The 25,695-nt window shown below is 36.8% G+C and overlaps 1 protein-coding gene across 4 annotated transcripts in view; it reads left to right on the top strand.

Annotated features, from left to right (window-relative positions):
* The window catches only part of INPP4B (inositol polyphosphate-4-phosphatase type II B), an 855,326-nt gene that overhangs the window by 772,505 nt on the left and 57,126 nt on the right, over positions 1–25,695 (top strand). For all 4 annotated transcript variants that reach the window (XM_030917305.1, XM_030917308.1, XM_030917317.1 and 1 more), the window contains 2 exons: positions 15,318–15,430; positions 19,367–19,521. In XM_030917305.1, coding sequence (XP_030773165.1) covers positions 15,318–15,430; positions 19,367–19,521 — 268 coding nt within the window. The remainder of the gene's footprint in view (positions 1–15,317; positions 15,431–19,366; positions 19,522–25,695) is intronic.

Genomic DNA, 25,695 nt, shown 5'->3' with positions numbered 1-25,695 from the left:
CTGGATCTAGAGTGTTGTTGAGGACTGTCTAGCAAAACCTGGGACCGTGAATGCAAAAGGTTCCCAGTGGGAGCTGGAGCCATAGAAAAGACATAACCACTTCCAGGGGCCAATAAGAAGCAGAAAGGTGGGGGAGCAACAGGCTGGCTTCTATCTTCCTCCTGCCCTCTGGCTCCTCATTGCCCAGAGTTAAGTGTAAGTTGGCCTGGAAAATGAGGTTTCCTGTGATAAAGAGCAGAATGGGGAATGGTACATATACAAACGAGGGCACATCAGCAATTGATCAGCATCATCAACCCCTGTGCTACTCAGTATCTTTCTTTGCCTTTTACACATACAAGAATAATTTCAAACATATCCATATCTGGCTGTGGGACCAAGGTATTGTGTTTTACCAAGCCCTCCTGGTGATTCTGCCTGCACAGTAAGACCTGAGAACCACTTGTTTGGATTTATAAGATGTGATAGAATTAGCTGTCAAATTTTAAATGTTACGTTTTTGCACTGCATTATACTTTGGACATGAGTGTAAAAGAAGATGAAATTGCCCAGAATGTTGAAACTGTTCATCTTTTATTTATCTGTTGTTTTAACAAATATTAATAGTTGAATGACCTAAGCAAAACATATATGTAAAACAACTCAGCAGTAAAGATGATTCTGTTCAATGTGAGATTACCTTGATTTATAATGTTAAGCTAAGTAAGTATATCTAAATTTCCTAAACACAAAGAATAATTTTAATATTACAGAGCTTTTTGTGTTTTTGTTTGTTTGTTTGTTTGTTTTTGAGACGGAGTCTCGCTCTGCCGCCCAGGCTGGAGTGCTGTGGCCGGATCTCAGCTCACTGCAAGCTCCGCCTCCCGGGTTTACGCCATTCTCCTGCCTCAGCCTCCCGAGTAGCTGGGACTACAAGCGCCCGCCACCTCACCCGGCTAGATTTTTTTTTTTTGTATTTTTTTTTTTAGTAGAGACGGGGTTTCACCGTGTTAGCCAGAATGGTCTCAATCTCCTGACCTTGTGATCCGCCCGTCTCAGCCTCCCAAAGTGCTGGGATTACAGGCTTGAGCCACCGCGCCTGGCCTATAGGGTATTTTTAACAAACTTGAAGACATAAGGATTTAAAGATATAAGAAGATACAAGGATTTTCTTAAATTAACACATGAATATCATTCCAGCAGAAACTATACATTAGACTATTACAGAGTAATAAACAAAATTTACTTCTAATAACTGTTTTATAAACATCTCAACTGTCATACCATGTAGACACCCAAATCTATAAATAAAAAATCCAGTCAGTTATCCAAATATTTTGCATATTTTATTTAAAACATATGAATATTTGGAAACATCAAGATGGCTGAGGAATTCTTCATATATTCATATGTGTCATTGCATAGACATATAAAAATGTGCAAAAGGGATTGGAAATAGAGAGGAATATTATGTAACACTGCAGGACAAGCTTAAGTTTGAAAGTGTCCCAAAAAGAGTAGATAAAAGTGGAATTAAAATTTTTCACCACCCATTTTTTCACCTAAACTCATTCCAGTAAGTCTTTTTTTTTTTTTTTTTTTATACTTTAAGTTCTAGGGTACATGTGCATAACGTGCAGGTTTGTTACATATGTATATTTGTGCCATGTTGGTGTGCTGCACCCATCAACTCGTCAGCACCCATCAATTCATCATTTATATCATGTATAACCCCCCAATGCAATCCCTCCCCCCTCCCCCCTCCCCATGGTAGGCCCCGGTGTGTGATGTTCCAGTAAGTCTTTTACCCTTGTAAGTTCGTGGAAACTGTCTCTGTCAAGAGCCTACATTGTCAAACCCAATGCTCAATCATTTGCCCTCATCTTCCTTGATCTAGTAACAAGTGTGACATGGTTATTTTTTCCTTCTTTTGTCACTTGGCTTCCCAGCCACCACAGTCTGTTATTTCTCCTGCTTTATGGCTGCTTCTTTTAAATCTCTAATCCTTGTTATCTTTCCAACGTCTAATGTTGGAGTGGCCTAGGATCCAGTCCACGGATGTCTACTCTGCTCCCCAATTGAACACAGCCTAGTTGCTTTAAATATCTGCTATTAACTATCAATGTTCATATCTACATCTCTCTTCCTTAAACTCTTGTGTCCTGCTTAACACCTTAATCTTTGTTCCTGATAAGCCCTTAAAAAGCTGTTCTTCCTACAGTCTTCCCCATCTACATTTATATCAATTTCAACCGTTTAGTTGCTTTGGGGAAAAAAATAGCCACCCTTGAGTCCCTTCTTTCACATCCCCTTTCCAGTCCATCAGAAAATTTTACTGGCTCCACTTCCAAAATATATGCCACCAGTTCTTATCACCTGCATTGCTACAGCCCTGTGCAAAACCCTTCTTACCTCTTCTAGGTGTTGGCAACAGCTTCCTCCTAGCATCTTTGTTTCTTCTCTCACTTCTCATTCAGTCCACTCATATCCACTACATCCAAAGTGACTATTTTAAAATGAAAGTCTCATTATGTGTGTCCTAAAACTCTTCCAATAAACCCCAATGTTGTTAGTTTTGTTGTTTTTGTTGTTGTTGTTTGTTTGTTTTCTGAATTAAAACCTACATTTTTACGGTGGCCTCTAAGGCACCACACAGTCAACCCCTTTGATCCTTTGATCCCTCTCCACCTCTTTTTCTCACTCTTACCTTACTCTGCTCCACACTGACTTCTGCCCCACATGGACCTCTTGCTGTTTCTTGGGACTTTTTAATGACTGTTTGCTCTGTCTTAAATGCCTTCTCCCCTTAGAGGTCACTCACTCACCTCCTCTAAGTCTTTACCTAAATGTCACTTTTCTCAGTAAGGCCTTTCTTAAACACCCTCTTTGAAATTGCAATCTCTTACCCCCTGGAACCCTTCTTTCTTAATTTTCTTCTATAGCCTCTACCATCATGTAGCATGCAATATGTCATTTACATTATTTGACAGTGACTCCTTGCCAGAATGTAAGCTCCAGGAGGACAAGCACGTTGTTTCTATTCCATTAACATTTGTTGAATGCATGGTATAAGCTGTTGGATGTTGGAAGTAATTTAATGAAGACTATGAAAAGTAACACTATTTCTGTTAATAATTGTTGAGTGATACAAGGATTAAATAGTGAAATTATTTTGGAATTCACATTATCACATTGAAAGTTCTGAGAAAGTCTGTAGGATGGCTGGCAACCTTTTTCTGTAAAAAGCCAGATAATAAATAATTCTAGCTTTGTGGGCCATATGATCTCTGTCATCACTCAACATGGCTACTATAGTGTAAGATAAGTCATAGACAATATGTAAATCAAGTCGGGCGTGGTGGCTCACACCTATAATCCCAGCACTTTGGAAGGCTGAGGCAGGTGGATCACCTGAGGTCAGGAGTTTGAGACCAGCCTTGCTAACATGGTGAAACTCTGTCTCTACTGAAAAATACAAAAAAATTAGCCAGGCATGGTTGGGGGCTCCTGTAATCCCAGCTACTCAGGAGGCTGAGGCAGGATAATTGCTTGAACCAGGAAGGGGGAGGTTGCAGTGAGCTGAGATCGCACCATTGCACTCCTGCCTGGGCAACAAGAGTGAAACTCTGTCTCAAAAAAATAAATTAATTAAATAAAATAAATTTAAAAATGAACATGACTGAGTTTTAATAAAAATGTATTTACAAAAATAAAAAAAATGTATGACCTGGGGTTAGCTTGCAAGTCATACTTTGCTAACCTAATCTATAGTATCTAAATTAATTTTGTTTAAAATAGCTTTTTTTTCATTATGGGAATACAAAAACTTACCTGAAACCCTCATTTTCATTTTTTTAAAATAAGTGTTCCCCAGGACATAGTTTAAGAAATATTGACCTAGTCCAACCCCATCATTTGCTATGAGGGACTTAGGGTCGTTCACATACCATTTAGTAGGAGAACAGAGACTAAATTCCATGTTCTCTGACTCCCAGTCAAATGTTCTTTTAATTTATATGCTGCTGCTCCACTATTGCTGTCTAATGGCTTCTGCACTGAATTTAAGATTGTAGATTTTTAAATATTTGAATATTTCCAACACCATGCTTTTATTTTCCATACATATATTTTTACACACTTGTAATTACAAATTTATTTTAAACTAATTGCAGAAGAAACTCTGATGTACTAACCTTTTGAAGTTTTTGATGCTTTTTAGCATTAAAAAGATTGAGAGAATTTTTTACTATCTTTTGAAGTACTACTGTTGCTTTTTAAAAGAAAAAGTAAGAAGAAATAATATCCAATTTGTATTTCCTCAATACACGTTAAACCACATACATAGACTTTTAATGTCCCTTAAATTTTAGACTACATCAAATTATGAAATGCAAACAGCAGTACAGGCAACAAAGATAGACACACATACACACATACAAAGGTCCACCTGCTTGGCCAACCAGGCATTGATCTATGTTACTATCTGTTACTTGGTGGTCCTCATAAATTATAGTCATCAAATCTTTTAGCTAGCCTTATTCTGCTGTAGTATGTGTAGGTACAAACTTAGACGTCTTGCCTTTCAATTAGCCTTACATTTTCTTCATTATTTCCTCTTCGCTGAGGCTCTCATCTTTTTTGAATGTCTAACTCTTGCATTCCAGATTCTACTACTCATCAAAGATTGGCTGGCCTCCCAGTATACCAGTCTAGTAAGTCTGCACATAGTGGCATGAAATCAAAAGACATAAATTCAACTGAAAGCTCACTTAGGTGAGTCACTTGGTGTTTTCAATGCCTGCATTTCATTGTCAGCCAAATCAGAATAATTACTTTGTATATACCTTGTATTTCAAAGTGCATTCTAGCATTATCTCACCAGGGAAAAGAAGTTAGTATTAAAATTTCCACTGTCAATTTCTGTGACTAAAAAGTGTCACATGTACTTATAAATATTAGAAAGATGGTTAAGATGACAATTGTGGCACACTTTCAGCTTTTCAACAGAGTCATATATCTGCTGTGTACAAACAACAGAAACAAACAACAATCTAGTTAAATTTGATCGTGAAGTTTTTTCAGTAGTTTGAACCAAACTTCATCTCTTCTCTATCCAATAGTCTCTCTCCTTCTCTGTCATTTCTATAATCTTTGCAATCTATGTTGACTTATCTTGTTTTCTTCATGAAATCACTAATTCTCTGATAATCTTTCAAACAAAGCATACATTTTTCTTTCTGGAATGCCCCTATAGGTGAGCTCCTGAAATCATCATTAGGATAAGTTCTTTGGTCCTACACTGCAAAGTAAGATGGATACTGAAAATATTAAGACTCATCATCCTTTTTGGAAATAAATATATAAATTTAACTTCTTGTTAAATCCTTGTTAAACTTCTTGTTAACAAGAAGTTAAATTCAGATATTTATCATAGTATGATGTTCAATCAAACCAACAATTAAAGGTTGACTACATTAATTCTAACCTTCAATGAAACATCAAATTAAAGACAATTAACAAATTCTTCTTTCACTTTTTAGATCCAGTTTTCCAACTCTGTAATTCACTCAGCTATTTGGCATAGTACTCTTGCAAACATTCACTCTTTATTTACCATTCTCCTCCTCCCTGAACCACAACTGCAAGGCCTTTTGTTTCCAGGCCACTTTTTCTTCCACTTTTATTTTGTCATTCTAATTCTGCATCACAGAATGTCAGATAGAGTGAAACTCTCCTTAGAAGCTAAGTAAGGGTGAGAAATTGAAGTCTCAAGGATAAAGTTGTCTTTATCAAGTGGGTCAGAAAATAACAGTGCAAGCACATTAATAGATTAATATGTTTTGTTGCCATTGATAAACTGTAAATATATGAGTGTCCCAGATTACCAAATCAGAGACCACATCAAGTCAAAAAAGGGAGCCATATGAATGGAATAAATTGTAGGTTTCGTATTCTTATTACCTCTATCCTCATTTTGGAGCCTTCCAACACAGCTTTATTTTCATCATCTTCCTGTATTTGGCCTCATTTATACCTTTCCTAATACCTCAGAAATTATTCATTTAACTTATTCTATATAGTAAGAAATATTCAAGACCTAATTCTTCCTTGCCTGCAAGAGCCTGAAGAGGTAGACCACATACAGTGACTATTGGAAAAAGCCCCAATCTTCTCAACTATCTGCCTTTTTCTCTGACTTTCTTACAGTTTGTGATTTAATCCCTTCCACATTAGAGGCAACAGGAGAGGCATGGAAAAGATGAGCCCTTGGTTTTTGGAGAAGGGCTTGTTATGTGTCTGCCTCCCTGGGCTGACATCTGACCTTGGTGTATTTCACTAGCAGTCTGGCTCTTGCACGGTCAGGAAGGTAGGGCACTGAAATCACCTCAAAAGCTGTGTTCCTTCTCTGCCTAAATTTTAAGAAATCCATTCTTAGTCTGTTTTTCAGACTTCTGTGTGGAGAATGCACTTTCAGTGGGCCATTTATTGCTAGGGCTATTATTGGGGTAAAATGCAGGGACTAGGGAGTTTGACTAGGTGAAACAAAGGAGGCCATTCAATTGCCTTCGGTGCCAGCACCGAGGCCACTTGAGTATGGGTAAAAGTAGTTGTTCACCCAGTTTAACTTGGCTCACAAGAAGACTGAACTGGGGATTTGTGTTAAGCCCTTCTCATACTCCTGTTTTCTTTCCCATTCTGCTCTATTATCTGTGCTTGAACTATCTTAGGCATCTTGAGGAGACTAGAGTTTAGAGTTGGAGAGCCATTTAACAAATCATCTTTAGATTTTTTGACATGACTTTAAATTGTTTGGAAATTCTGGAATCAAATTATGAATTCTGTCTTTAAAAAAATATAAGCAGGAAAAAATATGTTATCGTTATATTCTTCTCCCTGCACACCATATTCCATAGTCCCCAATGTACAATGTTGATTGAGGAAATTTCAAATAATTTTTAATATGTTGTTTTGAGTATAATTTAAAAATTACTTTTAAAGTTTGTTTTTTCTTTTTGCCATGGGTGATGAACCTTAAAATTTATTTATTTATTTATTTATTTATTTGTTTGAGACGGAGTCTGGCTCTGTCGCCCAGGCTGGAGTGCTGTGGCCGGATCTCAGCTCACTGCAAGCTCCGCCTCCCGGGTTTACGCCATTCTCCTGCCTCAGCCTCCCGAGTAGCTGGGGCTACAGGCGCCCGCCACCTCACCCGGCTAGTTTTTTGTATTTTTTAGTAGAGACGGGGTTTCACCATATTAGCCAGGATGGTCTCGATCTCCTGACCTCGTGATCCGCCCGTCTCGGCCTCCCAAAGTGCTGGGATTACAGGCTTGAGCCACCGTGCCAGGCCAACCTTGAAATTCATTTAAGACAAGACACTGAAAGTATGTAGGTCAAAAATATTCAACTCAGACCAGGTTGGGATCTTGACATTTGATTTTTTTTTGTATTGCCATCTTCATAAACTGAAAATTGGAAATGCAATTTTAATAAAGCTGGTTTCGGTGGAGTTTTGTCTTTTCTTATTTTTCAAGATTTTACAGCATCTAAAACAACATAATTTTCAATTTTAAGATATCTCAATGGTTTTTACCTAATTGCATTTGTCTGCTTGCTAGTACAATTAACTATAATTATTTTAGAATTAATTGTGGAAGAGACTTGATATTACAGAATATAGTACTCACCAGAGTAGACAGTGAAAGCAGTGTTCATCTGTTAATTTTTTCATACTTGGAAGTACAAGCTCTTTAAATTGTTTTTATTTTTTATAGCTGTTCTGTTCTAGTTATTTATTGCCAGATAACAAGCTACCTCAAGTTTACTGTTATAAAATCAGAATGATTTTATTTATGCTCACAGATTCTGTGGGTTAGGTATCAGAAAGGGAAACTGGGGATGGTTTATCTCTGCTCCATGATGTCCATGACCTTCAGATGGAAGGAAGAGTACCTGGGGGCTGAGAACTGGAGGCATCTGGAGGTTTCTGTACTCACATTCTTGCACCTGGGCTAACTTGATTCAAAGGCTGGGCTCAGCTGTGACTGTTGACTTAAGCACCTAAACAAGACCTTCCATGTGGCTTGGGCTTCTCCCAGCATAGTGGCTGGGTTCTTATAGGGAGCATCTCAAAATGAAGAATACAGTCAGCAAAGTTCCAAGAGAATTAAGCAGGAGAGGCATAATCAATTCAGACCTGGCCTCAGAAGCCACAGAGCATTACTTCTGTCATACTTCATTAGTCAAGACAGTCACAAGCCCACCCAGATTCAACCTGAGGAGCCATACATTCCACGTCTCAATAAAAAGTGTTGAAGAATGTAGGACCATATTTTAAAACCATCACTGCAGGTGTGATAGATTTGCTGCCCTCCAGAAATACTCTGACTTGTCCTTTCCTCATTTTAAATCAACAGTACACATTTGTACTATGGCTGGTTAGTGTTTAAGATACATATGTAAGAATTTACTTACCTTAGAATGCTTTTGATTGCAAGTGACAAAAACTTTTTTTTTTTTTTTTTTTGAGACAGAGTCTAGCTCTGTCGCCCAGGCTGGAGTGCAGTGGCCGGATCTCAGCTCACTGCAGGCCCCGCCTCCCGGGTTTACGCCATTCTCCTGCCTCAGCCTCCCGAGTAGCTGGGACTACAGGCACCCGCCACCTTGCCCAGCTAGTTTTTTATATTTTATTTTAGTAGAGACGGAGTTTTACCGTGTTAGCCAGGATGGTCTCGATCTCCTGACCTCGTGATCCGCCTGTCTCGGCCTCCCAAAGTGCTGGGATTACAGGCTTGAGCCACCATGCCCGGCCTCAAGTGACAAAAACTCTTAATTCAAACTAGCTTAAACAATAAAGAAAACTTGCTGATAAACCTCACTGAAAATTCTAGCAGTAAGGTAGGTTTCAAGAGAAGGTTGGTTCAGTGACTCAGCAGTGACTCAGCAGTATAAAACATATCTCAGGACAGGCGCCGTGGCTCACACCTGTAATCCCAGCATTTTGGGAGGCCGAGGCGGGTGAATCACCTGAGGTCAGGAGTTTGAGACCAGCCCCGCCAACATGGTGAAACCCCGTCTCTACAAAAATACAAAAATTAGCCAGGCATGATGGTGGGTGCCTGTAAGCCCAGCTACTCGGGAGTCTGAGCCGGGAGAACCCTTTGAACCAGGGAGGCAGAGGTTGCAGTGAGTTGAGATCACAGCACTGCATTCCAGCCTGGGTGATAAAGTAAGACTCTGCCTCAAAAAAACAAAAACAAACAAACAAACAAAAATCTCCTTTGTATTTTATCATTAGGCTGATCTTATCTTTTATCATGTAAATTTTATCCTACATCTAGTCTCCTCACGGCTAAAAGATGGCTGTCATGAGCTAACCCCACGCTCAACCAAAGGGTTAAGAAGAGGTTCCTTTCCTCTTCCGGAGCTTCACTCAACTGGAATAGCACAGGCCACTTGCATATCCTTAAAACAGTTGCTGAGATGAGAGTTTAGTGCCATCTGGTTTAGATCATGTCCATTCCTGAACTAGTCTTGATTTCAAGGGGTATGGATCGCAGCAATGGATGTCAGAGTGAGAGTGTGGCGCCTCCCATGGAAATTTTGTATCTGCCACTTCGTGTGGGAAATGAGTAGATTAGGGACTGGGAAGGCAATCATAATTTCTGATTCATCTTGGAACAGTTTCTGGCCACACAGTTATTTGGCCGTAAGAGAATGAAGCTATTTGACATCATTAGCATCACAGTTCAGTGAGCTAAAAGGCCATGGTTCCATTCCTGTTTCCTTATTAATACCGTGCCTGTGATTCAGGTCAATGTCATATTCAGAGCTCTTCTTATTGAAGAAACCTATTTGACCTAACAAGGAGGAAATAGGTCCTAACACCTGACTCTCAGCTTGATTGTTGTGTTCCATTGGGGAGGTGGGAGAACAGTCTCAGGGTTTGTGAATGTTTGTGACTGGGGTATGTGACTGCATGTGTATGAGGAGACTTTTTCTTACTTTGTATACATTCTGACTTTTACCTGAGAAAGTAGCTTCCCTTCTGAGTCTATGAACTCTTTTTTAAGTGCTACTAATATCTTCTTCTGTTTTTCAGAGGTGACACAGAATTTAATAATGTAGCCTTTTCTGCCAAGGCTTTTATTCATTGTTTTCCACTACTAGTCAATGACGCATGACCGGATTCTTATCCGTATTTCGCAGTTGAGGAAATAGGGACAGAGGGTTAAGCAATTTGTCCAGGACTACACGTCAAAGCAGCAGTAGAGTTGGCATTAGAAATCATTTTCCTGGAATCTTGGCTCAGTTCTGTTTTTGAAAACCAATTATAAAAGTTTCAAACAAACAAAAAAGAACAAATCATAAATAGCACACATTTGGGAACCCATTGCTCAGCTTTAGAATTTTCGTAAGAAACAGGTATTTACAGATAGGGTGAAAGCTCCCTTTGTATCCCTCCGGCTTACCACCCTTAACCCTCCCCTCCTATGAGAACACCAGTACCCTGAATTTGATGTTTTACATCCTCATACACATTTTACTCTGTATTTATATATCCATTAAAATATGGTACAGTTTTGCACATTTAACTATATGACTAGTTGCTTTGGGTGAATCTTTCTATAATTCATTATTTTTTGCTCAATATCATTTTTGTGATATATCCATGTTGACACATATGGTATTTGTGTATCCTTTTTACTTATATTAGTTTGCATTAATATATTGGTTTATTCTTACTCTTTATGAACATTTTAAAGCTTTTTTGCTATGAAAAATTATAAACAATAATGCAATAAACATTCTTGTAACTTTTACCTCTGAATACTTTCTTAAACTCCATTTCAAAAAAAAGAATACTATTATGGATATATGCATAGAGACTCAGCTGTGCTGTCTAAATTTTGTGTTAGAATAATGCAGGAATGAGTAGCAAAAGCAAGACTTTTTGGCTATATTTACGTTTGAGGAGACACAGTCTAAGCTTAAAACCAATTCACGTTCTGTGTACACCACAATTTTCAGTGGATACATCAGGATCTATCATTACATCTTGAAATCTCACCTATTAACAAACTGGCTATTATTAATTGTACTGCTCTCCTGAACCAGACTTGAATTTCTGTGGTCTGCAATTTTTATTGGGTTGGGAAAAAAAAAAAAAAAAAAAAACTGGCAGCAACCAAAGTATTAGGTTGACAGAGGTGTGCTCTGAATAAAGCAAGTTTTGTCACTATAGAAATAGAAATAGTGGCCTAAAAATGTAAAAATAAAAAACAAAAAACAAACGAAAAAAAAAACCATCAAAATTACTTTCTTGTAAGAAGCACACCATGGGAGAGGGAGTGAAATTTCCATGAGACATCATGCCTGTCGATTCTAACACACTCTCTTTATGAGGTGGGAATGAGGAAAGGATGGCCAAGTGCTTGATTTACATTTAGGATCCCTATAGTCTATTTAAAATGGCTTATTAAAACATTTCCATGTCTACAATGAAACAAAATTATTTTGATAAATCATGCTGTGTTCTGGAGTCTCAGCATTCTGAAGAATTTGGCCTATTGTGTTAATACCAGAGCTGGTTTTAGTGCTACCAATGGTAAAAACATCAGCAGAGATGTTGGAGAAATTACGGGTACAACAGTTAAGAGACAAAGTTTTAGCCTTGACTCCTCCTCTCACTATGAACTTTGTGAAAAAGTCACTTCAGCCCCAGTCACTTTGGACATAGGGTTGCCCTAAATCAGGGCTTTCCAAATGTTTTATGTTAATCCTATGAAATGTTAAATAAATGTGGTGTGTTGGAACTACAATTTTTCAAAAATTATGAAATAGAAAAATTTCAGGTGCAAGGCATACACTAAGGGTAAATATTATTTCATAACATTTTTGTTACAGAGGGGTGTGTGTGTGTGTATGACTGCTGTGAGATATTATGTAAATTAAGCTTTTTTCTTTTTGTAAATTGAGATATTTTTGATAAGGATTACGTATACTTAAGGCATACAATTTGATGATGTGTTACACGTATCCATTATTAAATAATTACCATAGTCAGACTAATTACTATTTCATCACCTCAGATACTGATCACTTTGTGTGTGTGTGTGTGTGTGTGTGTGTGTGTGTGTGTGTGTGTGGTGAGAACATTTACAATCTACTCTGTTAGCAAATTTCAAATACATAATAAAGTATTGCTGATTAAAATTGCATTGTTATGCATCAGGTCTCCAGAACACGTGTGATGTCTTCATCTTGTATTAAAGGAAACTTCTTATTCTGTATTGCTTTCAAAATGATTTGAGAGCCATTTGTACAAGCCTGACTTCAGAAAGAAACTCAGGGGCTTTCCAGAAGGGGTTAAGCCCTTGTTTAAAACTCACCAGCTGCCCGCATTTTCTAGGATGAAGCCCAGATTCCCCAGCATAGCAGAACCTGATTCTCCTTCATAAATCTTGCCCCAGGACTATCCACTCTAAGGACATGGTGAACCGCACACTCCCTGTTTCTGCAGTACTGGCTCATGCCTCGTGCCTTTGCTATTTGCCCCTCAGCCTCAAATGCACTTGGTAGACACAAAGCATTATCTTTGCTAGATGCCCTCCCACATACACCAATTCTTATAGAATTGTCCAGTGCTTCCCTTGCTTCACAAATCTTTACTGAGTGATGTCACAGTCTGCAGTATACCTTCCTATATTTAATAATAGTTTAAATATCCATCCCACCCTACTAGACTGTGGAAATTTTGAATTCAGGTCTTTATATCATAAGAATTTAGGCTCTTCAGGATATAACAAACTGTTCTACTATGAATCTAAAAAAAAACTAATTTAAGTTCTTTCCTTTTCTCATGCGCATTCTGTTTCCCATTGCTCTTAAAATCATCTTATTATTTAAAAACAATATATGTTCATTTAAAATGATAATGAAAAGGCAGTTGAAACATTACACTAAGTTGCACACCTAAAGATGGCCACTGTTAATATCTAAAGTAATGTTTCACTCTGCCTATATACATATGCCAAGAGAAGCCAACATACACACAGGCATTCATGTGCACGTGCACACACACACACACATACACACACATTGTTACACAAATACATTCTTTCATTAATCTGACCAATTCTTCTTTTCAGCAATATCAAGGACACTTTCTATGTCACTGATATACCTCCACATTATTTTAATGGCTGCTTATAATTCTAATTTATGGCTTCCCCTGGGTTTGTTTTTGTTGCCATTTATCAACATTAAAAGCAGGGATGGTGGACTTGACTTCTTATTTCTTGCATGCCATGATTATAAATTAAAAGGCAGCATTATTGTCCTTACCTTCTTTGATTAGCCACCAAGTCTTGGTCTGATTCTATAACTCCCTTCAAGGCATTCCATATTTGGCCTCCTTCCCTTTCTCTTCAGGCTATCTTTGGGCTGTGTCCTGTTAAAATTTCTGTATATCAGAGAAGCTTCTACCTCGCAATGCAATGTCTTCAGTCAAACTTTCTCATTTTTATGAGAATCATCTGTAGTTAAATAGTAAAGATTTGACTTTTGACAACTTTCCCTTTTAGAAACAAATTCAGTGGAATCATGCATATATTTTATACGATGATTTTGAATCTCACTTCCCTCAACCTATCTGGATTGTACCCAACCTTCCTCTATTCTGTGATCATAAAATCCAAGATGAGATATGATTCTTTTCAATGGAAATTCCTACCTTAACAACCACTTCCGCTCTTAATCACTAGTATAGTTCACTGAGATTCTTCCTCCCTTCCCTGGAGCCAAAGCCACCAACTAGAACTATTCAGATATATTATTTTGCTAAACTGCAACATCTGGTACAAATTTGAAAAAGTACAAAGCCTCATTACTACTAAAATTCATTTGTGTCACTTTTTGTGAACTTGTAAGGACTATGTCATCTATTTCTTCAGTGAAACTTGGTAATGTAGGTGTAGTCCATTGTATTTTCTCCTGTTTTTAGTCTTAGTTAAAGCTCTCGGGAGTTTCTCTCTCAGTTTATGGATTCAACAGTAGAGTGTGTTTTCATACTATACAGTACTTACCCAACCATTCATTTAGACAGTCTTCTTGTTTCTGTCACTGTAATCTTGAACGCCATCTCACCAAGTCTTGGGGACATTTGTGTCATAATGTACATTGTCTCTGTTTTTAGAATAAAGTGTATGCCATTTATTACCCATGCTTTAGTTGTTAGTATGTAGAAATCTGAGCCACCGGTGTCATTTCCTGCTTTCTACCCAATTACCTCATACTGTGAACTATAGCCTCATGTTTTTCCTCTTTCCGTATCATATCTGTGCTTCTTTCTGGCAGTGGTTCTCAAGCAGGATATATTTTTCTGTCAGGAGACATTGGCAGTGTCTGAAGGCCGTTTTTACTGCTACCTTGGGAAAGCTACTACTGGCGCGTGAATGGTAGAGGCCAGGGGTGCTGTGAAACATCCTGTAATGCACAGTATGGTCTTCCTCCCAGCAACATATTACCTGATTCAAGAAGTTAATAGTGCCGAGTTCAAGGAAACTTGCTGTATAGCAGCTGACTTCATGTATTTTATTTGAACTTTTAGATTTCTCCCACCCCTGAGACGTTCAATTTAATATATTCTCTTGACTCAGACTAGCTACTCAATGGCAAAAAAAGAAGGAAAGTTATATCTCATGACATCTATGTCTTATGCTTTCATTAAAGTGAGACAGAAGTTGTCATCTTTGTCCAAAATGCTGGTAAAATAGTACTGTAGGACCACTTGATATTACCATAGTTATACAGAATAGAGAATGAGAGAATTAAGCATATTTATAAGTAAATAATAAAACCAGATAAATTAATATGTATGGTTATCCTCAGATACTCTCTGCTTCAAATGATATTTGTTATTATAAAATTGTGTTTGAGGCTGGGTGCAGTGGCTCATGCCGGTAATCCTAGCACTTCAGGTGGCCAAGACAGGCAGTGTGTTTGAGCTCAGGAGTTTGAGACCAGCCTAGGTGACATGGCCAAACCCTGTCTCTACAAAAAATACAAAAAGTAGCTGGGTATGGTTATATGCTCCTGTAATCCCAGCTACTTTGGGCACTGAGGTGGGAGGATCACTTGAGCCTGGGAGATTGAGGCTGGGCTGCAGTGAGCAGAGATTTGGTCCCACTGGCACTCCAGCCTGGGTAGGCAGAGCAAGACCCTGTCTAAAAGAAAAGTTGTGGTTGCAAATAAATGTATTGAAAAAAACTCCATAGGCAGCTTAATGTGAACACTGTCTCATTTTATTTTTCTCCTTTGTTTTTTTCCTCCTTCAGATATTTCACATTTTCAGGAACAAAATGATTTAAAAGCATTACTAGAAAATCTCCATCAAAATATCCAATCCAAAAAAAGAAAGAATGTAGAAATTATGTGGCTGGCTGCAACGGTAAGCACTCTCATGTCAAATCTTATTTCCTGCCACGTCATAACCAGCAAATATTATCAGTTCTCTATTGTGCAGGTTCCAACCTCTGCACTTGGGGTTACCAGCTGTCATCTTCTATTATTCCGTGGATTAGGCATTTTTACTCTTGTTGGTAGTTCTATCCATAGACTAGAACATAAGATGAAAGAAGATGCACTCAAGAAAGAATCTTGCTCACTTGCTATTCTTACTAACCTTGGATGTGTTCTCCACTCTGAGGGAGCATCTGTGAGTTTCTTGATGTTGCATGTTGCAACGTCAATTGCCCGTATCACCCAGGATTTTGAACTGCTGCTTTAGAGACATATGGTTTCAACAGAATGTGGTTATCAGATCTCTGATTCACAGCTTCAATAAGGCTCCTGGACATATTGTTCAGTTAACAAGCTTATAAATGTGTTTGTTAATTTAGATATTGGCATAGAATTCATTACTGATGAATTGCTCTAAGGGTAATGAGCTATATTTTGTATAGCTCTTCCTCATTTAATGGTGCCTTTGGGGTAAAAGATCTGCCTGTGTTCTCACCGCAGGTTTCTACAAGAATTAGAAAAGAATGCCTGCATTTTTAAGGCTCTTATCTGGTAACTATTGAGGCATAGCTCACATGAAATTTATGAATTGTGTTAAACATTCAGACCCAAACATCCTTTCATTAGGAATGCATTCTTCCATCAGGAAAGGTACATGTTAAAGATCTTTATGATAAATGCCATGCTTGCAGTTCTGCAGTGTTATTTCTATAATTTGGAGCTCAGGTTAACCACGCTTCTAGCATACTGTATTCATTCTCTAGTCATAGCATTTAAAACAGAAAGTTTTCCCCTACTGCCAGTGTTTTCAATTATAGTTCAATATTACTTACTTTCTTCTGGGAAAAAGGAATGGATAATTTACCATGAGCCCATATGAAATAATTTACCAAAAGCAAGGCAGAGGAAAGCTTCTTTAGTTTCCCTTCCTGCCTTCTTGGAGCCCCAGGGAAGAACAATATGAAATGTTGCTTTCAGGCAGCTCATTTACACTGGTTCCATTTAGCGCCATACTGTATTACATGAAGGTTGTTTTTAATAGTGTGGCTGCTCTTTGTATCTTCAAAGACCACTCTGGTTGTTAATTCTAACAAAAATTTCACAATGACAGGTCATAAATTGTGTTTTCTATTTTACTGAAAACACGACGGCATGAAGATAGTTTGATACTCATGCCATCTGACAATTTACAAACATAAATGTGTCATTATGTACATATTGTGAAGTTATGTAAATAGATAAATTAAGGATACACACATATAAACACAAATGTGTATTTTCTTTTAATATATGCAATTTATCATTTTAATGTATGAAACAGTTTTCCTATAAGTCCCACACATTTCTAAAAATTTTTTTGAAATGTGTATACTGATCAAATATGATTTACTCACAGTTCACCACTGAATAAATGATTAGTAGCATTTCTGTTGTCTTATGCCTTAGTTTCAATATTCTATTTGTAAATCATGGGCCTTAATGAAACTTTTAAAATAAAGAAATATAGAAATTCCTTTTGATATTTTCCAGAAATATTTTGTCAATATTTGTTTTTATTTTATTTTCCTTTTAAAAATCTATTTAATGAAATATTGCTTTAGTTAATGTTTTACATTCTAATTGAAAAATATGAAGTGGCCGGGCGTTGTGGCTCATGCCTGTAATCCCAGCACTTTGGGAGACCGAGGCAGGCAAATCACGAGGTCAGGAGATCAAGACCATCCTGGCCAACATAGTGAAACTCCGTCTCTACTAAAATACAAAAATTAGGTGTGGTGGTGCATGCCCGTAATCCCAGCTACGCAGGAGGCTGAAGTAGGAGAATCGCTTGAACCAGGGAGTCGGAAGTTGCAGTGAGCCGAGATCACACCACAGCACTCCAGTCTGGTGACAGAGCAAGACTCCATCTCAAAAATAAATAAATAAATAAATAAACAAATAAATAGTTATTTGGTTTTATCTTCTTTAAGTTTCAATAGTACAAGTGAAGATTTAAAGAGGACAAATGGCAATCAAGTGTGTTAAATCAACAGTTCGGGTATTGTAGGAATACAGAAATCAAGGCCTAACCTGTGTACTCTTACGCAACTGCCCTTACCTCCAATAGACTTTAAATTTAAAACGTTAAATATTCTAAGTAGGACAAGTACATATGATAGTAACAAAAAATTTTAAGGAATATTAATTCCATTTAAAAATCGTATCTCATAAATAGCCATTATGGTCTATTTTATTATTATGAATATAGTTAAGAATTTTAAAAAATGAAATACTGTTTATTTGAAAGGATTAGAATTTTCTAGATGTAAAAAGATTGTACGGAGAAATCATGCTCTCACATTTTTCTAGTCATTTATATTGGAAATAGAAGTACCAAAGGTCTAAATTAATAGTGATGTATAAATTCAAGTTTAAGTGTCAGAATCACAATTAAAACATGGTAATAAGTTCTAGATTAGCTGTATTATTTTACCTTCTTTTAAAAGCAGACAACTTTTAAAGACTGCTTGATGACAGATAATAAAGAAGACCTTTGTTATATCACATTAGATCTATTTTAAATGCACACTGATTAGCATTGTAATGCCGAAGTTGATTATTGGTATTTCATATTAGAACCCTACCATGGTATAGAAGAGAAACAAATGGAATGATTTCCCTATTAACCATAAGGCAATGAGACAAGACAGTACTGATGCTCAGTGATTTTTCTCTGACTTAAATCAGAATAACAAAAAGAAAGAACTGTAGAGGAAAACAGAACATAACAGAAGTTAAAAGACTTGATTATTGAACTTAAGTAGAGTTCTGTTTGAATCCTGGTTCTGCTCTGTTATGTGCAAGTTACTTAACCCATGCAAACCTCAGTTTCCTCATCTACAAAAAGAAAATAATTATACCTTCCTCTAGAGTTCCTGTGAAGTTTATTTATTTACTTATTTTTATTTTTAATTTAGGAGGTGTTTTTTGAGACAGGGTCTCACTCTGTTGCCCAGGCTGCAATGCAGTGGCATGATCACAGTCTCAAGTAATCCTCCCACCTCAGACTCCCGAGTAGCTGGGACTACAAGCATGCATCACCATGCCCAGTTAATTTTATTATTATTATTTTTGATAGAAAGGAGGCTTTGTTATGTTGCCCAGGCTTGTCTCAGACTCCTGAGCTCAAATGATCCTCCTGCCTTGGCCTCCCAAATTGTTAGGATTACAGGCATAAGCCGCTGCACCCAGCCCCTGTGAAGTTTATTAAAAAGTGCAACTGTATATGAAATTTCTTAGTGTTGTACCCTAGAGCACAGTCAATTTGCAATAAACAGTGGCCATTTCTAGTATTCTCCTTTTTAGTACTGATGAGTAGTTCCCTTGTCTGTTGTGAGGCACCATGAGGATGTTTAAAATCTCATAACATAAAACCAAGACTAGCAAATGTTTCTTAAATGTAAAATAAGAGAATATTAGCTATATACGATTTGAATCAACTGTTTAATCCAGGGAATATAGATTTTGTTTGTTTGTTTGTTTTTGGTTTGTTTGTTTTTTCCTCTTTACAATGAAGGTGTTGTTTCTGAGCAGAAATTAGTTTAGCATTGTCATACACTGCAGAACAGGCACCCCGTTGGGTAGTGTGCTGCGTCCTCTGCTGGGTATTTCACATCTTATAAGGCTTCAACGGTTCCACGCCTCATGTACAAAGAATTAAATAAATTAGGTCCATTGCATTGGCTTTTTGAACCAATTGACTACCATAAATTAACAGAAACCCAAATTTATATTTGATGTGTTTAGACTAGAAGTGTTTGGAGGAGGCCAACACTTTACCGTATTACAAATGTACAGCAAACATTCGTTTTTACATATGTTACAGATTTGCCGCAAACTAAATGGTATTCGTTTCACCTGTTGTAAAAGCGCCAAAGACAGGACATCGATGTCAGTGACACTTGAACAATGCTCAATCTTGAGAGATGAGCACCAGTTACACAAGGACTTCTTTATCCGAGCGCTGGATTGCATGAGAAGGTATCTTACATGTTTTTCAAGTTTTTTTTCGTTTAAGGTCATTTAGAGTTGTTTTTATTTTTTTCAAAATACATATTTTATTGGAGGACTAAATATTTCAGTACTTTACTGTATTTTCGTGGCTTATAGCTTATGACATGAGAGAGAGATAATTTTCTCTACCTCTATAATATTTTTATCTCTATCTGTATTCCCCTACTCATTTTAGGCTACTTTTCTAAACTTTTCATTTTTAGAAAATGTGACTGTGTACACATTTGATGACATGCATGATTGTATATGATATTATATATTTTTTTAGCTGATTGGCTGAAGTTAAGGAGCCCCAAAAATGTCATATGTAACACTGTAAGAGCAAATTTTCATGATGCATAAGTATTTATGAGTACTCGCAAAATGAAACTAACTCATTATCCAAACAAAATCTTTCCAAATTACAACTAATGGGTGATATTCCCATGGCCCACGGAGTCTCTGGGTCAGTAACCTCCTTTCTAAAGTTATTTTTACATCACTCATCATAAAGATGGGATGACACTGATACTTTAAAATAGAGAATTAATATGGTTACTCTGCCGACATTTAAAATGCTATGCCCGAAGTCATGTTTCTTGATTCATTTCCACAGTAATTAAATCTAAACTCTAAGCCATAATGGGAAGGAAAAAGTGCTTCATTCACAGTGTCTATCAGCAAGGACACACGTTAATTAAAAAGTTAAACGAAATTGTCTCTTTGCTGCAAAGCCTAGCTCAGAAGCACACTAGGAAGCGTGGGACAGGCTCTGGGTTCCCAGAAAGGAATGTCATGTGATTCACTGGAGAGGGCTGCTTCTTATCTAGCCTGCCATTAGGTACCAGTTTTCTTTTAACTGCTGCAGTCTTTCATTGGCGACATTGATGTTTGCTTGTGCTCGTTCTATGCCTCTGTGTTTTCGCACTAACGAGAGGTTTCTGAAGTCCTGTATTTCATCCCATTTCATGTCTCTTGGCATTTTCATTGTTCAGTGGAGCTCTATCATAATTTTTTGATAAATGTGTGAGGATGTCTTAGAGGCCTGACGTGAACATCTCAGCCATATAAAACATGTTTGGTTGATATAAAAACTTCTTTCAAAAAATATCTCAGCACTAACAGGTAAAATAACAAATTCATGTATGAAATCTTCAAATCTGCAGAAAAATAAGACAAACGTCACTGTAGATGGAACAAATGTGCTTGGTGAGCACATTTGCATGATATTATAGGCACAACGCAGGAATGCATGATATTATAGGCCAGGTACACCATGGGACTAAACTGATTTAGGTAACAAATCTTCTGGAAGATGAAATTGCTGTCTGTTTATTTAAGATAGAAGAGGGAACCCTTAAATTAGAAATAAAATAATTCAAACAGGTAAATAAAGGCTATATGTATACTAGACATGTTATACTATAGAACAACATATTTTGGTATTGCCTATGATTGACATTATATATGCAATACATTTGCTCATGATATAGCATCTGTGATGATTCATTTTTGTCTTTTTAAGGTAAGGCACTAGAAATTTAATCTAAAACACTAAAGGCTTAACTTGAAATCCCTAGTATTCTGGTGATCTTCTTCTTTTGGTTTTGTGTGTATATGAGGACTGTGCCAGAGTGTGAGTGTGACCTGTATTTGTGTATATATGTATGCACGTATTTAAAAGAAAATAAGATGTGTTCTTTTCTTTAATAACTGCCTTCATTTCCCTCTGGGTATTTTGCCTCACAACACAGGATCATAGATTTACAAGCTCTGGCAACACAGCAGAGTAGGTAAGAGCATGAGGCTTGGGAGCCAGCTAATTTGAATCCAGGCTATATGCCCATTACCCATAGGCAAGTTAGTCTCTCACTGCCTCTTAGTGCCTTAGGGCAAGTTACGCAACTTCTTGCTACCTCTCAGTTTCCTCATGTTTTAAAACAGACATGGTAATAGTAGCTCCATTTTAGGAGCGTATTGAGGATTCAATGAATTGATACATGTACAGGAATTAACAATGTTTGGCACATGGTAATCACTAAATAATGTTGGTTTAAAAAATAAAAAAATCAAGGGCTGTGATGTTAATACTCTGATTTTCCATGTGCAGTATAATCTAGTTAATTATGATCCTTATAGTTTTATATTTGTGAGTATTTTATGACATAAAGTTGGACTACAATAGCATATGTTAAAATAAAGTGTCCTGGCAGCTCTTGTAAATAAGGTTTCAAATGCAATATCGTCCCTATTTACGAAAATCAGCTCTTTAAATAGCACTTTAAACATGTGCAAGTGTTTGCAAATGCTGTGTTAATTATGGAAGCATCACAATCCCTGAATAGTTATTTTTATAAACATTTTTGATACTAATGTGTATTATATATCTAGAAATAATCATAGAATTTAAGATAAGTCACCTTAGAAATTTCTTACCAATATTTTTATACATATAACTCTTACAAATTTCCTACCCCACATGCAATAGTGGTTCATGAATAAACATTTCTCAAGTTACTGCTTAATGCTGATTGATTACCGGGGTCCCAAAACTCTGGGTTCTGACAATATTTTACAGTTGAGTTTTTTGAGAGGAAGCAGATTTGCCTAGCTCCTCACTCTGCCATCTGTCAAATCCCACCCTTCAGACAGTGGTTTTTAAATGAACTCTAACTTTTAAAAAATACATATGTTTGATTGGTGTGTTAAAAGGTGGAAGGATGGGAAGGGAGTGAGGGATGAGAAACTACCTATTAGGTATAATGTACACTATTCAGGTGGTGTTTACACTGAAAGCCCAGACTTCCGCACTATGCAGTATGTCCACTGTAACAAAGATGCATCTGTACCCCCTAAATCTATTTTTAAAAGGATATCAAGATGTAGTTTAAGTTATCATCATCTTGGGTTCAATTTTATAATAAAACAGCATGTCCTATACTGAAACAAAATACATATGTTTAGACCCCCACATGGATTATAATTAAGAAGATCTGAGATGGGTCCCGGAATTTAATTTTTTAAGAACTTTACAGACATTCTGGGGAACAACTCTGGATTTTTAAAAATCAGTGTTTTAAGGGAATTTGATTTGTATGTTTTTGAATTTACTGCAACTTTTAATTTTATTTAATATCAGTTGCAGTTTATTTTACCTTTGAATTATTCCAATCACCTTCCAGGCTATTTTATCTGGATTTCTTAAAAATTCACCAAGGTTTCTTCATCGTAAAATTTCAAGGGAAAAATAAAGTTCACCAAGGTTATCATATCACTCTTTATTTAGTTTTATTTTTTCTATATCTATATTAATTATTTTCTGTTGTATATGCTTATCTCTGTAGCAGTTTCAAATTATTTATGATGAGTAAAGGTATATAAATGAAAGTAAATAAAGCTCCATCTGGTTCTTATTCAGAACTCCCCACAGGAGAAGCAGCTCTCTGAAGGTAGAGACTTTTGTTTCTTTTTGTTCACTACTATATTTCCATTACCTAAAACAGTATCCAGTGCACACAGTATAATTTTTTTCTCAATAAATATACAATAAAGGAATACATGAATGACATGGGTTTCTAAAACTTTCGGGTCCTATGTATTAGGTGGTATTGTGCATACATAGGCATTTTAAATTAAGCATATGAAGTTGTCACTTGATTGTCATACATTGATAAGCACAAGTTGCAGAATATGAAAGAAAAGTCTTATTGTCCTAATTCAAAAACAAATAGGCAATAAATAAACCATTTCAGCTCACCACCTGAATCCACCCTTTGTACAATAGTCAAAAAATTCAGACTTCCTTTTTTCTACATATCCAGTATTACTTTCAGCTGCACACTCCTGATGGACTTTTGAGTACCATCTGTTTGATGAAATGGCATAAATGCCTCTTCAGAATAGAAGATTAACACAAGGTATCTGGGTGATCTGACTCTGTAAGGCTCTCTTAGTGGTTGACTATATCTTTAAGACCAAAACAGTGATTCTTAACCCACATTGACCATCATAAATCTAGAAAACTATTTTAACAAAAAATAATTGTATAGGGAAATATAATGCCTCTATAAAGTAAATTAAAACAAAAATGCCATGGTACTGTTTTTTTCCTTAACAGGAACTCTAGGATGATGGCTATACAAAGTAATAATATGACACCATAGTTCTCAATTGTCTTTTGTTTTATACTACATTACTTTCTCAATCTGTCATGGCTCCTTAAAATTAGGATAGTTAATATGCCATTAGTAGGAAGACTCAGGGTAAGTTTCAGCATATACTTATGTATCACCCTTGCAATACAGGGCTTTAGTCATTCTATTTCAGTAAATATTTAATTTATAAGAGACTTAAAAGGCCCATTGGGCTTATTGAGTTTCATTTATTAAATGTCATATTCTCAAATGTTGCACCTGTAATTTATCTGTTGGGGGAGCGTAATTTATGACGTATTCTGCTTTATAAGTAAATGACTCTTAACCAATTGATGTCTGTAAAAGATGTGTTTGTATGACTTCCTCCCTTGTAGGGTTCACTTTTAAGTAATGTAGTTCAATTATTGTTAAAATAGAAAAGTTTCTTCCTTCTATCTTTAGTCTTGTTTCCACTTGAGCTTATTTTTTTCTTTGTTTTTGATTGTACTCGTTGGAGAAGAGCTGCTATTATTTCATATTATATCCTATTTGAAATATTAAAGAGAATTATAAGCATTATAAACATAGGTAATTGAAGTTTGCAGCTATTTTTTGACTACTTGAAAGAGATGTGTTTGTAGGGAACATTGTAATTGGGAACAGTTTTTCCATGATTGCTAAGTATTGTCTCCTCCCTTGAGAATTTCAGTGGTGTGTCTGCTATATTACTTCAGTCAGTATTTGCAGCAAATAACAGGAGTAAGCTGAGAAAGAGTCACCTTCAACTCAGGGTTATTAATAAAAACATGAAAATTGACCTTATTTGGGATGTTTTTACTTCAGCTGAAGGTGAGTTGAAAGATACTGCAAAGAATGTGTACATCCTTAGAAATCATGTTAGAGCAAGTAGCTTTTAATAAGCCATTCACTATAAACCCCAGAAGAGAACTAACCTTCCTGGGGAAATCAAAGAATGGCCTACAAAGGACTTCCGACTTCCTGAACAAAACATATGTGCTGATTTTAGTGGATCTTCTTCCTATATTCATGCCTGACAAGGTTGTCATAGTATTCTGTTGACAGAAAAATGATGATTTTGAGGTCTATTTCTTTCCCCTAATTTCTTTTGTTGATAGGGTTGTTTTCCAGTTGTAGCAACTTGAGACCCTGTGAGCATGGAGGCCATAGTCCAGAGCAGCCATCAGCTTTGTACACACCTTTCCAAGTCAACCACTTCTTTCAACTCCCAAAATTATTAACTAAGTGCCTAGACATAGAAGGATGTCAAACATATGTTTTAACTTAAAATCAAAATCAATGTAAATGAATCTAGCTGAAGCAAATACATTTAACTTCTGCCACAAATACAGGTTTTTAAATCCAGGAAGACCTGGAGTTAATTCCCTATTCTAACACTAATTATCTATGTAGTGGTGGACACATTAATTAATCTCAAGGCCTCAGTTTCCTAATGTGTAAAGGTGAGATGATGCTCCATCGCCCTCTTATGAGTGTTGTGATAAATGAGATCACTTACTTAAAGTCTCTGCACCCAGTGGGCGTGAAGTGTTTTGCTGAGAAATGTTACCCTTGCTCTCTACACTCTCCCCATCTCTATCTACCCTGCTTGTTCTTCCTTATCCAATTTTTCTCTAAAAGTGCATCCTTGGATATTGTTAAAATGGGGGAGTTCTCCTGGTCTTCGAGGTCTTAGGGAAAAAGTCCCAGCATTAACATTTGCTTTCTAAAAGCCTTAAATTTTCTCTCAGTGACAGTGGGCTACAGGGTTTGGAAATCTTGCTAGAGCCCTAGCTATAGCATCAGGGAATCTAGAAGCAGCTAAGCTTAGAGCTGGGGTTAGTGCGTATCTGGGGCCCCCAGAGAGCAGCACTCAGCACTCAGTTTGTGGAACTGGTGAATGTCTAACTCCTGAATTCCCACAGCTTTTATTGGTGAGTTAGTATATCCTATAAAATGTGCCAGCAGCCCCACCTCTGGAGGTGAGTTGGGAAAATAGATCATTAATAGA

This window comes from Rhinopithecus roxellana, chromosome 2, assembly GCF_007565055.1.
Source record: "Rhinopithecus roxellana isolate Shanxi Qingling chromosome 2, ASM756505v1, whole genome shotgun sequence".
Lineage (NCBI taxonomy): Eukaryota > Metazoa > Chordata > Mammalia > Primates > Cercopithecidae > Rhinopithecus > Rhinopithecus roxellana.
Note: the sequence above shows the minus strand (reverse complement) of the source record. Positions and strands in the feature narration are given on the sequence as shown.